This window comes from Oreochromis niloticus, linkage group LG15 (assembly GCF_001858045.2).
Source record: "Oreochromis niloticus isolate F11D_XX linkage group LG15, O_niloticus_UMD_NMBU, whole genome shotgun sequence".
In the NCBI taxonomy this organism is placed as follows: domain Eukaryota; kingdom Metazoa; phylum Chordata; class Actinopteri; order Cichliformes; family Cichlidae; genus Oreochromis; species Oreochromis niloticus.
Genome location: NC_031980.2, coordinates 7,821,357 through 7,837,359, shown reverse-complemented (window position 1 = coordinate 7,837,359; position 16,003 = coordinate 7,821,357). Strand labels below are relative to the sequence as shown.

Sequence of the window (16,003 nt, the reverse complement as noted above, 5' to 3'; positions counted from 1 at the left end):
GTGACTTAATAAATGCATTAGCACTAAGTGAGACTGTGTGCTGAAGTTATATTTAAATATTTAAATAATTTTTAAAAATAAGTTCCAAAACATAATAGGCTAGAACAAAAAAACAAAAAACTAAAACCTGAACAAAGTGCCCAAAAATGTAAGCTATAAATTGCACAAATTGCTGGATGTAGCAAAACGCAATGAATTAAAATGAATTAAAACTGCAAATATGCAAATTGATATATAATTACTTTTATGTTACACATAAACTACTGACAATTATCTAATGGTTCAGACTTTACAGATCCTTCATATGAAGTCATGTCATACACGGGATGTTTACATAACAGTATTTTATAGTATTTTATTTTATTGTATTGTATTGAATTCCAGTGTTTTCTAATTTCTGCTACATAACTTTGCACTTTTGCTGTAACAAAACAAATTTCCCACCTGTGGGACTAATAAAGGTCATCTTTATCTTTATCTTTATCTTTAACTAAAAAACAAATAAAGACCCCCATTGCATTTAATCAAGCTCAAAAACCATTCACACGCTGATCTCCAATGCCACCGCTAGGGGTCGCTAACGCTGGAAAGGTTTTAAAACATTAAAAGAAGAAGAAGGCAAACCACATTGCGCAGGCGTACACCACGTACACCGATGCATCCATAGCATCGAGCTCTTTTGGCTGGATTGAGGCTGGGTTGCTAACGGTCTGTCAGGTATCACACATTGGGCTTGAAGGGGGAAGAGCAGCGGTGGAGAAGAAGGGCGACCCAAGCGCCGCTACGAAATGGCCGGGCAACAGTTCCAGTACGATGACAGCGGCAATACCTTTTTCTATTTCCTAACGTCCTTCGTCGGACTTATTGTGATCCCAGCCACATATTACCTCTGGCCCCGGGATCAAAATGCTGGTAAGGCCTGACTGTGTGGCTCAGTGCTAACTGAGCTAACATAACTGTCTAACTTAACATGAAGTTTTCTGGCGGTATTTTGGCTCGTATACGGCTACCAGCTGGCCACGATTTAGCCTCCATTTGGGTCTACCTCAAGTAGCTTTGCAGTGAAACCCAGCGACACAGGCGCCTGGAAACATGAGCTAACAGCACAGCTACAACACCAAAAGCCAGCGTCACTCTGGCACGCGCTTAAGTTTTCCTTTGCGCCTTTATTGACCTCCTCTTGATAGCTCCCTATCTTAGCGAGACTCTATGCTAGTCAACAGAGTGCAGCCAGCATAAGCTGTTATATAAGTTATGGTAGCAAACTTTATGCAGCTGGTCTACTGGGAGTAGCTGACTGGGAGAATCTGACTGGCAGGTCACCGGTTATCGTAGGGACCTCAGATAATTTATGGAAGTTAATAAACACAGAGCCACTAAACTCATAAAATCATTATTTGTCCATCTTCTGCAATATGATTGAAGATAGAGTAATGCAAAATTCGAGCTAATTGAAGTAAACAACATTAATAAACCCTCCCCCTGCCACAGTAGTGGCTCTGTGCAGCCAGTTAAGCAGTCTCACTGAATTGTTGCGTTGTTGTTATGCATACTGATTGTGACTGTTTTCATTCTGCTAATGTGCTTTCTCTTGTCTCAGAACAACTGCGCCTAAAGAGCCTGCGGAGGGTGCACGGCAGGTGTCTGTGGTATCGGCTCAGGCTGATGAAGTCGCAGCAGAGCATCGTGCCAACACTAAAGTGAGTCTGCTGAATTGAACTTTGGGTTTGTACTTTTAGTAGCTCGCCCCACACATGGTTTTCTTGTTGTTTGGTGGATTTCCTCAGCTTCCCTTTCTAAAGAATTTTTCTGGAGGAAACATCTATGAAAGCGAATCTCTTCTTTACGACTGGTTTGAGACTACAGTTATGAATGAGACTCTGTTTTGCATTACACCGAAGCCATATGAAGTTTTAGTTTGAAGCCCTTCATAACACGATCTTTATACTCATCACAGGGAAGATTCACAGATTTAGTGAAGGTGGAAATTCAGAGGGTTGGTGTGGCAGCTAGGGTGACATGGAGGCATATGATCTGCTTTGCTGACCCCTTAAGGGACCAGCTGAAAGAGGATCACGACTTGCATATAAATCTGTTGACTTATATTTGGACAACACTTCCTGGACAGTATAATAACAAGCTTGCATGCTTGGTTGTTTGCCTGCTTGTTGAATGTCACATCGCTGCTGTTGTTTAGGATTGACTGGCCCAAGCTGTTAACACTGTGATCACTCAGTCATCGTCTCGACACTGTACTTGTTTCTGACAGCATATAGATTCACTCTGAGGGTTTTTCCAACTGGACAAAGAATGTGTGGTGGTATATGTTATGGTCAGACTGAATATTCTCTTTTTGCGTCCGTACAAGAACTTACTTTTGGCATGAGTGCAGTTTATGTTGTTTGCGTGTGACTTGTGCTGTGGCTGTAAACATTTAGCTGCACTGCTTAACATTTATCTTAACATCACCCTGTCTTCTAAGAGCTGTTTATTCGCTCTGCGTGGTTTAACAGCTTCTTACTCCCACTTACTCCTCTCTTGCGCCTTCACTAGACCCACATCCTGTATTTACGCCCAGTATTTAACAACTGGCATTTATAAAGCCTTCCCTTGCTTGGCTGCTCTTAGTACAGAAGACGGTAGAAGCACACAGCTTGTTTACCGGGGTGGAAAAAATCAAAGCGATCATCTCAGCCTCGCTCTCAAAATCTCAGTATCTGTTTCCCTCTCACAACTGTATCATAGTGATCGTGTTTATTATAAGAATCCATCATGTATTTTTCTGGTCGAGCAACTCAGACAACTCTGGCTAGTGAGCTGTCGTCATGGCAACAGATGCTGCAGAGCAGGCCACAGGTTTTTGCCATTGTCATGGAAACAAGTTCAACTTCAACGCATAAATATTAAACAAACAACGATGTCAGAACGTGGCATGTCCTTGTGTTTAGATGTGTTGGGTTGAAATTTGCTTTGTTTAGTGTTTCAAATTATGATCGAATGTTTGTAGCTTTAAATGGTAAAGATCATTTCAGTTGCGGGGTTATATTAATGTGAATCTAGTCATTGGAAGTGTTTCTGAAAATGACAGCTGTCTCATGTGGGCTCTATAGCCCAGATGTTTATTCATGTTTCCTGTTTGTGTGCTAACATTTTCAGGAAAGCAGCCTTGTTATTTGGGTGGCTTGTGTTTCTGCTGCTGGCCTACAAGGTGTCCAAGCTGGACAGAGAGTACCAGGAGTATAATCCATATGAAGTCCTCAGCTTGGACCCGGTAAACACACACACAAAACAAATGGTTTATTGCAAAGCTACTGAAGTCCTAAGGGTTACATTTTTATTATTTATTTTGTATTACTTACCTTTTGAGCTTAAGTAAGATGTGTATCTTTCTGGATTTCTCGGACTTCTCAGTCTTCTTTGAATTGTGGCTGATTGTCTCTGTTACACCACACCACATATAATGTAGGTATTTGTTTCAGGGTGCATCGCTGTCAGAAATCAAGAAGCAGTACCGTGTACTGTCACTCAAGTATCACCCCGACAAAGGTGGCGATGAGGCCACATTCATGAGAATTGCTAAGGCCTATGCTGCGTAAGTATCATTGTGGTTTTGACTTTAACGTTCATGCCGGCCAGATTACATCTTCTAGCCCAGAGTTCTGGGTTGATCAAATAATCCGTTTTTTTCTGCAGTCTAACCAATGAACAGTCAAGGCAGAATTGGGAAATGTATGGAAACCCTGACGGTCCAGGAGGTAAGTGAAGCTTCTCTCATGCACACCAGTTTAATGCATTGGTGCACCTTCTCCACGGATGCTGGTGAAAGGAGGCTTGGTTGCATGCAGACAAACAGGGAGGAGAGCAAAAAAGAGACTTTGTGCTATCTTTAAACAGTCACATCATCTGGAAACAAATTGGCTTTTTATTAGCTTTTTAAAACTGTCTCCGGTTTTGTACACAATGACTGATGCACGGAACAGGAAGTCTTGATCTATTATCTATTATCTAGACATTCTGGCCACACCTGAAGCCCCAGAAAATTAAACCGCTGCCTCAGGTGTCTGAGTCATCAGACTAGCTGATGACTTCTGATACTGACTTCAGTGAAGATCAATTTTCAACATGGTAGAACAAGGTTGTGATTAGATTACCGGTTGTCCCAACAGATTCCCTGCCAACTTTGCATTCAGTTACTGAGCATCCAAATCATTTCCGCACTGCAGAGTCATCTTCACCTGCCATTCTGTCTTCTGTTTTCTATTCAAGTTACACCTCAGAGATCAGTAGTGCACCCAGTGAGCATCACTCTCATTGTGTCACTACCAGCTATGTCATTGCAAGGTTGACGTGCTGTAGGAAAGTTTAAATGAGCTGAATATACTGTTTCATATGCCAAATTTAGATAATCAACAACACAATATCATTAGATTGCTCACCCTTACAAGTAATGCGTGACACAGAGGAGTGCTTTTGCAGAAAGATTGCTTCCAGTATGTATAAAGGGAATTTTCCTGTTTAATTCCATTGCCTCTTATGTGTCCCTTTTCTAGCAACCAGCTTTGGCATTGCCCTGCCTGCCTGGATTGTTGACCAGAAGAACTCAATGCTGGTATTTGTCCATTATTTCATTGTAGAGTTAACTGATAAACCTCATTTGTTTTGTTTTTTCTTAATAGCAGAGAGCCCCTAAACTCCAAAGAATCATACTTTATCATACTATTTAAAAAAAAACACTATTGTTGGCTATTGTTGATCAAATTCAAAGACTTGGTAGGATCGAACGGCTTTATTTTCATTTTATAGGTGCTGTTGGTGTATGGGCTTGCCTTTATGGTTATCCTTCCTGTTGTTGTGGTAAGTGTTCATCATGATTTCAAATAGAAATAGTCAAAGTCTTGTATTTTTATAATGTGTTTCTCATACTGGTTGTTCTTTTTCTTTGTAATTTAGGGGACATGGTGGTACCGCTCAATCCGATACAGTGGAGATCAGATCCTCATCAACACTACCCAGCTCTTTATGCATTTCATGTGCAAGACACCGAATATGAACATGAAACGTGAGTTTCTGGTTCACATACTGGAAGGTTCTGTAGCATTGCACATGCTTTACTTTATTCAGCAAAGGTTATGTTGATATAAATTCGGTCTTCTTTCTGATTGTATTAACAAATTATGTTTTTGGCTGACTGGCCTCCAGGGTTAGTCATGGTGTTGACGGCAGCACTCGAATTTGATCCTCGCAACAATAAGGAAGCAACTATACGACCCACAGACAACGTTGAAGTGCCGCAGGTAAAAACAGAAGTTTGCTTCATAAGAGAAGAAACTTGGTTTGAGGGGGGTGTTATGTCCAGATGTTGTTTTTGAGATGGAAGTTTTGGAGATGAGGAAGGAAAAGAGCGTTCTCATTGCGATTTCATTTCCTGTGTGATTGAAAGTCCTTGCCAGTAACCCAGAATTCAGCACGCAATGTGGAAGATGTGACATTTATTCATGCTTATTGAGGCCTTGATGATATTTTTTTACAGTACAGTATGTTATAATGACTCCCACTCAACTCTCCCACAGTTGATCCGTGAATTAGGAAATATCAACGTGAAGAAGAAGGAGCCTCCGTTTTACTATCCCTACAGTCTGAAGGCTAGGGTGTTGGTGTTAGCTCACTTGGCCCGCATGGACGTGTCTGAGGAATTAGAGGAAGGTAGGACACATGCTGAATGATACCCACTGGAATTTTACATTTTTACTAATTATGCTTGTTTAATTATTTTATTAAAAAAGAAATCTTCAAGTAGATCTGGCCCAGTTGTTCAAAAGATTAATGAAGCCTCATTTATCAGGAGCTGAATGGTAAATGCATTATAATGCATTAGTATCATTATGCAGGTCATAATGAATACACAAGCTTTTGTATTTGTTTTTTTTGTCTACACCCTTGAGGACAGTGAATGACTTGCGTTGCGTTAGCTGGATCACCTGAGTTGGAGATGACAGGTGTCAACAGTGGTGGTTCTCAACTTTGTCTGTGAAGCAAGCCTCTCTTCTTCAGGCTGGGTGTTTTGTGGGTCATGTGACTCTTCTTCCACATGAAATGATCCCTCTGAGTGCCACCTGCTCCAATCAGAGATGCTATCAGATGGTTATGATAAAGTGGTGATTGGAAATACTTAGAGAACATCAAAATTTAACATTAAAATTAAACACTGTTGCAAAAATATAAATAATGGTCTGGAAAATTGTTAATCAGGGGATTTAGTGCACAGGAGCAAGATTTTAATCCAAGTTGACTATTTTATCGCGGAGTGCACTCTCGTTGCTGTTGTTTCTTTCTAAAGTGATTTTAAACATTACGTCGAAAACACTTTAGATTTTTGGCAGATCAAGTGAAATTCATCAAAATGAATTTTGATTGAATGGGTATTCTTCGTGTGTGTCCTGTACTCTAGTAGCTTCAATTCCAGCGTGTAAAACAGACTTGGAAGCAGATTAGAATCTTAGAATAGAATATAACAAAAATAAAAATATATCCATTTTCTACATGAGATAAACAATGCAGCGCTTCATTCAGTGCTTTTGATAAATTTCACTGTCTCTTTAAATAAAATGTTGTATGTTTCTGTTCCAGATCAGAGGTTTGTGGTGAAAAAGACTCCAGCACTTCTACAGGAGATGATCAACGTGGGCTGTCAGCTTATTTTTATGGCCAACAGCAGAGGTTTGCATATATACTACACATTATTACAGCTCTTTGACTACTATTATATATATTTTTTTAGTTCTATTGGTGCTACCAACATCATGAAATCTTTGTATGCTTTTCCATAAATGCTAATGTCTCTCGTCAGGTTTCAGTGCTCCTCGCTTGGTGACCATAGAGAACTGTATGAAACTGACCCAGATGATAGTGCAGGGCCTGAAGGAGTCAAAGTCGCCGCTGCTGCAGCTGCCTCACTTTGAAGAGGAGCACCTCCGATACTGCATTTCTAAAAAGGTATCTAACGAGAGTTTGCATGTGTCCGCATACTGTGTGCAATATAATGGGAGATAAAGATGCTTTATGTTTCTCTCACTGCCATCCTCTTCCTCCTCCCTACTTTAGTATAAGGTGCGAACCCTCCAGGACTTGGTGAGCCTGAAGGACTCCGACAGACGAAACATGCTGCGTTTCCTTGGAGAGGAGAAGTACGACGAGGTCATGGCTGTGCTGGGCAGCTTCCCTCACATCACCATGGATATCAAACTGCAGGGTCAGTCCTTAAAAACACACTTTCTTTGTTCATAGCACACCTTTGATAGTCTGATCTGCTGTTTTTAACAGACTGTTCTCTGGCCATTAGTGCTGTGTATCCATTTATTTTTGCTTTGGTGTGAGTTGCTCATTTTTTAAAATGTATTTATTTTTTGGATATGTTGGTTTTAAATATGGAGCTATGCACACTCCAAGTGCAAGGAAATACCTTTGACATCATGACATTGTTACTGTACGCATAAACTGACTGACCACTTTAATAGAGACATGTTGTGAGCATTGGTTTGGACTCCTTTGTCCTTTAGAACTGACTCAACGCTTCATGTCATTGACTCAATGCTGGGCTGCACATTCATGATGCTCCTTTTCACAATCTCAAAGGCGCTCTGTTGGATTTAGATCTGGTGACTGTGTACAGTCAACTCATTGTCATACTCAGTAAAGACATTTGAGATTATTTAACCTTTGTGACATGGTGTGTTGTCCTGCTGGAAGTAGACGTCAGGAGATGGGTATGCTATGATCATACAGGGTGGACATGGTGAGCAACAATAGGAGGCTGTGGTGTCTAAACGATGTTCAGCTTGTACTAAGGCCCCCAAAGTGTGGCATGAAAATATCCCCCTGCACCATTACACCACCAGCAGCAGCATGCGTCCATACTTTTGTGTTATTTACAGCAAATTCCAACCCTAACATCTGCATTGTGCAGAAGAAGCAGAGGCGCATCAGACCATGCAACATTTTTCTAATCTTCTATTAGCCCATTTTGCTGAGCCTGTGCAGACTGTGTAGCTCCAGTTGTCTGTTTTTGGCTGACAAGAGTGGCACCCTTGGTCTTTTTTTTTTTTTTTTTTTTTTTTTTTGCTATTGCTCATCAGCTTCAAGGTTCAGTGTGTGTGGTGTGTTGAGAGAAGCTCTTCTTCATACCTTGCTTGTAACGAGTGCTTTATTTAAGTAACTGTTGCCGTCCTATCAGCTCAAAGCAGTCTGGTCATTGTCCTCTGACCTCGGGCATCAACAACGCAATTTCTCCTAGAGAACTGCCACTCACTGGATATTTCCTGTTTTTCAAACCATTGTCTGTAAATCCTACAGAGTGCTATGTTGGGCGTCTGAGCTGAAATACTCAAACTTGCCTGTCTGGCACTAACAAAGTCACTTAAATCACCTTTATTCACTAATTCTGATGCTCAGTTTGACCATACATGCCCAAATCCACTGAGGTGCTACAATGTGATCAGCTGATAGAATATTTGCGTTCATGAGCAGTTAAACAGGTGTACCTAACAAAGTGGATATTGAGCGTGTGTATATTTTCTAATTTTGGTAAATGTTTCTAAAGCTGATGCTTACAAAACCGACATAAAAACAAGGAAGATGCATAATTACACTACAGGGTAGGGGAAATATGTTACTTTGATTTCGACTTCAGTTTCATGTTATTGTAGATGTGGAAGATGGATTAATGGAGAAAACAAAATTATGGTTATTTCTGTATGGCTCAGTGTTGTAAGCTTTAGTCCGGTTTGGCTAAACTGCTGATCATTTAGAGTTTTATCTTGTGGCAAAAGTGTGTACATCATAGTTTTCTGTGTTCAACTTTTAGACATTAATGTTTTTTTTTGGGTTTTTTGCAGTCCTTGATGATGAAGACAGTAGTAACATCACGGCAGGCTCAATCGTCACAGTAACCGTCACCTTAAACAGGAAACGGATGGTGGTAAGAAATGTTTCCATGTGACTCAACACCTACATAATACATGATGTAACAATAAGTTACTGGAAAGCAGGTTCTGCTGCCTTGCACATGCACTACTATGGATCACCATTAGAGTGCACTGTTGACTGAAAACATGGCTGGAAAGCATCACTTAACTCTGCTTATTGATGTGTGTGTAGGACGTGTTTGAACAAGAACAAGAGCCAGTGCCGTGTCAAGGAGATGAGGCTGCCACTACAGAGGAAGCAGTAAGATCACACATGCAGAAACCGTGTCGGCTCAGATTAGTTTATGTTCAGTTTGCTTGGGCCACTTATGGTCATGTAAAAGTTTAATGGTTCAAAGAATCATGTTCACGTTTTCTTTTTTTGTGGTCTGATCTGAAGCAAGGAGACACAAGTAAAGCCAAAACCAAAGTGTGGCAGAACAAGAATAAAGGGGCTAAAAAGACAGCCAAGTCCAAGAAGAAAAAGTTAACCAAGAAGAAACCCACTCCTGCTCCTGCCAAAAACAAGCAGGCCAATGGCACCGTGGCAGGAAATGTAAGCAGCCACTCACTCAGTCAGTTACACCTGAATTAAACTAACACCAGCATCCACCTACTGTCAGATGATTATTAAAAACAACGGTGCTTTCAGCATAACTTTTCATTATTGATACTGGTGTCGCAGGAAGTCACAACAACGACGACAACGACAGTAGCAACTGTGGCGACAAAGGAGGAAGATGATGATGGGTCAGACAAAGGCAGCGAGTCAGATGAGGGCGAAGCCAACAAGGACTCCCCGAGCGAAAGAGACGAAGACAGCGACAAACAGAGCGACACAGAAGTCGACGAGATGGCCGGCGACGACGAGGAGGTCAGATAGCGTTATTCAGATGCATATGTCATTCGTAGGATTTAGCAGCAGGAGCTTTATCGCTTAAAAGACTATAGTGTTTAGGCTCAGCTGATAAATGGAAGGGAAACGCTGTATCCAATCTAACTGTCACTCTTTTCACCCCTGCCTGTCAGGAGTGGGAGGCGTTGCAACAAAGCATCCAGCGGCGAGAGCGGGCCCTGCTAGAAACCAAGTCAAAGGTGACACACCCGGTCTACAGTCTCTACTTCCCAGAGGAGAAGCAGGAGTGGTGGTGGCTCTACATTGCTGACCGCCGAGAGCATACCCTCGTCTCCATGCCCTGTCACGTGTGCACGCTAAAAGACACAGAAGAGGTGAGTTTGGTGCACTGGTATTTTAACTGACACACAGGAAGTGAGCGTGTGCCTGTCTCAGATGACTCTTTGAAGAATTTATGATCTTTTCATAGAAATTATTTGACACGGTCACATCATGATCACCACAGTTGTTATTTTAAATTGTATGATTATATATTGTTATTGTTTTTGATTAAAAATGTAAAAATGTACACTATCATCACATGCAGCACTGTACAGTCAGTTCATTGTGTTTGTATTAAAATTCTTTGAATATCGTGTGGATTACACAGTAATGCATGTGAGGTAGAAAGGTCTTAATAAGTTAGTGTGTGCTTATGTTTCTTGTAACCCCTTGCACATGCTGTTGCTAGGCAACCCTTTGCACTTGTGCCACTTGTCATTATTTCCTCAGAGTAGTGTGTGTCTGTGTTTGTTTTGCACAATTTGCACCACTGATCCTGGTGCTCAGCAGCACCAGCACAGACTGATGTGAAGGTAAAAGCTTAACAAGGCCGTTTTAAGCATGCATGACTGGCCACCCCCGCTCTCAAGGATGGTAATAAGAGGCGTCGCAGGTCACTGTCAAGAAATCAATTAGCCTGTCACTTCAGCAGTTCCTTCTGTTGTTTCTCGCTGCATGACTGTTAATACGCCCTGCTTTCATCTCTGGCCAGGACAGTTAATAGCGGCTATGATCACAGCTCATTCTCTGCCCGCACGCTGAATAATAATTAGGTTCATTGTGCTCGTAATGAGCTGTTTTCCATATGTAATTGCGCAACATAGTAATCACAGCCTGAGGCAATGTTGGTCTAATATTTACAGTTGGACCCCATCATCGTGCGGCAGTTCATTTGTAATTACCTACCACGCTGTGGCCCTCTGCTGCTAGATGATTGTACATCATTGGTGACAGCAGATTGCAGAAGTTTATAATATTCACAGCGTTTGTCCTTTGCCTCCGTTTGGTGCTTGCATTAGTGGTTTCTATGGGGATGGAAACAGGTTGGGTTTGTTTACATGGAGACGATTGTATTTTCGCATCAATCGCAGGATTTCGGCCACAATGCAGCATCGCCGCTATAATTAATACATGAAACAATAATGCTCTGAGTCACACAGTTATACAGCTGCACATTGAATGCTTCTGTGATTAGATTTGGTTAAAGGGAGTTTTAATCTCTCTTTTACACGATTGAATCAAGAAACATGAAATTAACATATTTATATGTGTGTGTGTCCGTGGGTTATTTTCCAGGTGGAGCTGAAGTTTTCAGCCCCCTCCAAAACGGGCAACTACCAATATTCTGTTATCCTTCGTTCTGATTCCTACCTGGGACTGGACCAGATCAAACCACTCAAGGTGTGTATGTGTGCCTTTTATTAGTGTGTGTGTGTGTGTGTGTGTGTGTGTGTGTGTGTGTGTGTGTGTGTGTGTAAATAGGGGGGCCTTCCGTCAGCCAATCAGTTCAAATTGTCCTGGATATGATGGGTTTTCGCTACCAAAGTGGCTGGAATAATAAACCCACCAGCTGCAGCCAAATGTAGCTGAGGCTCGCTGAACAATGGTATTGATTGCTGCCAAGATGTTAGGAATGAGGGTATTGACTGCTAGCCAGAAGCAATATGATTTGTATTGTTGTAGGCAGTGCACTTTAAGTGCACTTAAGGTTTGGTGTTTCTTCTACCGGTCAAGAATTTATTTATTTCATATCTACTCACCTTTATCTTAAAATGCAGGATCTTCAAATCAGTGTTATTCAAATTAGACTTGAACCTGGTATGTGATTGGTTTCATTCTGAAAGCATGTGGTGCTTGCAGTGGAACAAAGCCATGTCGCACAGACATACTATAAAGGTTACAGAGCTGTAAATGACTTGTTTAGTACCTAATTTTTATCCAGTATTTGGATGTGTATTTAGATGTTCTACACAAAAAAAATGTGTAAAACATCTCTGAATGGTGATTCTTGTTGGCACTACATCTTTTATGGCAGTTGCAATGACCTCGTGTGATATGATAGTTTCATATCCTAGTGTTCAGCTCATTGCTCTCAACAATGTAACATCACACTGCCTTATCTTCCATTGTAATGGCATGCTGCAGAACATTAGCACCTTTAGGAGAAAAAAATTTAATTTGGTAGTTCATCACATTTAAAGAGGATACATTTAAAAAATAAATTATTGCAGTAATTTTCCTTCATTGTTTTTTTTTTTAGTTTATTTTTTTAATTGGGGTTATGATATTTGACAACCAAATATTTATTTGGCACATTGGATATTGGGATCAGGTGATGTGCTCCCTTTGTAGTCGCCCTGTGTCATTGTCAGTGGCTGATAGCACTTCTGCAGGCAGAGACGAGGTTATCCATCATCCATAAAGCACAACATGTGGGCCAAGCACTAACTGCGTAAATTAAATGGTGCACTGGTGAGAAAGAGTTAAAACACTTGCAGGGTCTTTACTAGAGCCTAACACAAAGAGAATTTTTAAGACTAATATATTTTTAAAAAAATCAGATATTGGACAGTATATACTCTATATTGCCAAAAGTATTCTTGGCAATTCGTGTTATGATACAGTGATGCCACAAGTCCATTCGTGAAATTTCATCACTACTAAATATTCCAGTTAGCTATTAGTGGTTTTATAACAAAATGGAAACGATTGGGAAAGACGGCCACTTAAAATCAGAGTGAGGTCAGATAATGAGTTGGCTTAGTGTTAATTTATTTAACGGCAGATATAATACTGACTCTGATAGATCAACAAATATTGGCTGATATACTTCAAACGTTACATCTATATTTTTAGCTGCTTCCTTGCCACAAGCAAGCAGTAACTGGAATTAAACCAGCAACCATTTGCTTAGTTCACATTTTAAATGCCGTAAACCAGGAACCGCTGCTGTACATTTACTAGATTCCCATGTGATCCTTAACATTTCATGTAGGTGCACGGGTCATTTTTCCCCTTATTGTGTTACAATATTTCCTTATTGGTTTTCCAAGAGCATCTTAAGTCATATTCAGGCACATGCTAGCATTTTTAATAATCTACAAATCGCCTTAAATAATATGCACAGGCTTGAAAGTGTTAATCGCAGTGATGATAAAACGAGTGCTTTGTGTTTGTGTAGTTGGAGGTCCACGAGGCCAAGGCCATGCTGGACAACCACCCGCAGTGGGACATCCCCGACACAGAGGAGGAGGACGAGGAGCAAGAGGACAGCGACGGCATCGAGGAGAGTGAAGATGACGACGAGGACAACGACTGAGCGCGTGCGCACACGCTCAGCCCTCCCCCTCCCTCCTCCCTTTACCCTCCCATGGACTTGGCCACACATTCACTGCTGACCCCGCTCAAGCCAGAAAGCAGTCAGTGAGGAGCAGCGAAGCCACAAACACTCACAGAGTCACCGGGGACAGTTTATACACACAGAGCCCTCCTTCATTTAACCTTTGCAAAGTCATGGACTGTGACCTGAACCCCAACACCCCGAAATTCTCTTTTCTACAGAGACTTGTTTATTCACTTTCCGCTGCTGGTGGAAGAGAATTCTGTGAATACTAACAGGCCTGTTGTGTGTGAGCGGGTGTGCGTGCGAGTGCGTGAATGGTATGTAACCTTGTGTGTCTTTGTACAGGTATGACAAATGGACACAAGGTGGACTGGAGGACCTATTGTTAGAATTCTAATTATTATTATTATTATATTGGCTCTTTTCTTCTTTTCTTGACAGGGAGTGGGGATGTATAACCGCCAATTCCATCTGCAAAATTAAAAATGCTGATCTCCGTATGGAAATCATTCTCAACACACTTTGCTCCTGTTTTTAATAATGCTCAGCACCAATGTTTTCCACAGCAGTGATGCTTTCTATTGTACATTTATACTGCAGAAGCGCGAAGTTCAGTCCTCCTTGTTGGACATCGCAACCAAGTCAGCCATTTGGGATATTTACTTCCTTCCACTGTCAAATCAGCCATTCGTTTGTCCATACACCTATTTTTGACAGAGATGTCCGCAGATGGATGCTGATCTACAGCCAGTCCTGTAAGTGATGCCCCTTCTCCTCGCGTGATTCACTTCAAAATGTATTTTATTTTTCCGAAAGAGAAGACGGTTGATTGAAAGCAGGTGGAGCTCGAGTTGAAATGTGATCTCAAATGTAACTGGAGGGGAAGTTGAAAAAACTTGCAGTGTTAGGGTTTGTTTGAATGAGTCATCTTTTAGTTTAGCACTAAAAGATGTGTCTTCAGTCTTTTGTGGGGCTAAGATACTGATGTCTAAATATATATATAAATGTATTAGAGGAGAGCATTACATAATTACTTCCCTTATCTCAATCTTTTTTCCTTTTTTTTTTTCTTTTCTTTTTTTTTTTTTTTTTGCCGCACATTCCAGTGTGTACTCCTTGTCTGAAAAAGGCCTTACAAGTACAACTAAAATACTGCAACATACAAGTCCTTGGGTGCTATGCACCACTGGTTCCTGAGAGAGAAGTAAATTTTTTTTTTTGTGTAAGAATCTTTAGTGTTGTTCGTTTTTGTTTTGTTTTTTTCTTTTTCTTTTTTGATAACCTGTAGCTCATAAGTATTGGGATACATATCACTGATTTTGTCATCACAATACCTCCCATAAGTACAGTTATTTTGCAGTTGTATGTGCATTGTGAGTGTAAAAGTGAGTATGATATCCCTGTTAGAGACACACACAGCACTCATCTGGGGAAAAAAAACCGTTAAACTTGTTTTTTGGGTTTTTTTGTTTTTGTTTTTTTTTTTCTTAAGCAGATCAGGCTTAGGTTTGCAGTTACTGCCATGTCAGATTGAGTGTTTTTCTACCAAACCTGGAAGTTTTCCATTTTTCTGAGGCAGACAGAGTGGCTCAGGCTCCCACTTTCATTGGTATTTTTTCCGTTAATCATGTAATACATAAATGTGTGTCTGGTTTCGAACCTTGATTTTTACATGTGTTAGACTTTGGGAAGGGAAAAAAAAGAACAGAGATACTTTGAGTAGTTCTGTGGGCTCTTGCTGTATGCTGGCAACTTGGCAGTTTCAGTAATGTGTAATCTATCACCACAAATATCCATACAGTTGTTTTTTTTTTAGTTTTTTTTTTTTACAGTGCTTACTAGTGTATCTTGTCAGTGTGGGAGAGATGAAAGTTTAAGCATGCTCTCCTAGCACCACATACGCACTCACAAAATCTCACATGTGCAAACTATACTCATCTGTAGTTGTGTTCAGAGCAGGTGTACGCTAACAGGTAATATTGTAATCTGAGTATTTATCACTCTGCAATAGAATGTAGCATCAGTGATTATGCTGCCGGGGGGGGGGGAATGCAGTGAGGTTAAATACGCCATCCCACCCATGACAGACCTTATCCAGGCAACTGGCCGGCAAGTTGCCTCAGTTTGGACAAATGACTACCCAATGACTATCTGCCACTTTTGTTTACAAAGGAACTGTCATTGTAAATGGAAAAACTATATTATTTGTATTTAAAAATCATTTCAAATAAAAACTTTTAAATGAGCTGATTTATTCTTTTATGCATTGAACAGGATGGAATTTTTTTATAGATTAATTTTTGTAATATTTGGTCTTAAAAGAAACATTGCGTAACTTATTGCAGATTGACGGTGTTAGCTTTAGCTCGATTTACTAAATGAACTTGGTAGCTAGAAAGTAAACATGTGACCACTTTATATAACATCCTCATTTGCATAATAAAGTGAATATGTAAAAAAATATGTGAGAATAAAAAGAAGGTGGGCTATAGTTTTGTATTTCTTAAGTAAATACAAAAATAA

At 40.5% G+C, this 16,003-nt stretch overlaps 1 protein-coding gene across 1 annotated transcript; it reads left to right on the top strand.

The window, feature by feature from the left end:
• The first annotated feature begins 621 nt into the window (after positions 1 to 621).
• sec63 (SEC63 homolog, protein translocation regulator) lies at positions 622 to 15,725 on the top strand. The gene is made up of 20 exons (XM_005449585.3): positions 622 to 912; positions 1,601 to 1,700; positions 3,157 to 3,271; positions 3,480 to 3,592; positions 3,694 to 3,755; positions 4,551 to 4,609; positions 4,804 to 4,854; positions 4,951 to 5,059; positions 5,200 to 5,294; positions 5,571 to 5,703; positions 6,628 to 6,717; positions 6,848 to 6,993; positions 7,102 to 7,249; positions 8,892 to 8,974; positions 9,154 to 9,222; positions 9,361 to 9,516; positions 9,646 to 9,834; positions 9,990 to 10,190; positions 11,434 to 11,538; positions 13,319 to 15,725. The coding sequence occupies exons 1-20, from the start codon at positions 789 to 791 to the stop codon at positions 13,454 to 13,456; spliced, it is 2,286 nt and encodes a 761-aa protein (XP_005449642.1). The 5' UTR covers positions 622 to 788; the 3' UTR covers positions 13,457 to 15,725.
• The last annotated feature ends 278 nt before the right edge of the window (positions 15,726 to 16,003 follow it).

Bases quoted from the DNA above. Each gene is read 5' to 3' on its own strand.
- sec63 (XM_005449585.3), top strand. From the start codon at position 789: ATGGCCGGGCAACAGTTCCAGTACGATGACAGCGGCAATACCTTTTTC. The intron at 5,295-5,570 runs GTAAAAACAGAA...ACTCTCCCACAG, and splicing joins ACAACGTTGAAGTGCCGCAG to TTGATCCGTGAATTAGGAAA. The intron at 10,191-11,433 runs GTGAGTTTGGTG...GTTATTTTCCAG, and splicing joins CGCTAAAAGACACAGAAGAG to GTGGAGCTGAAGTTTTCAGC.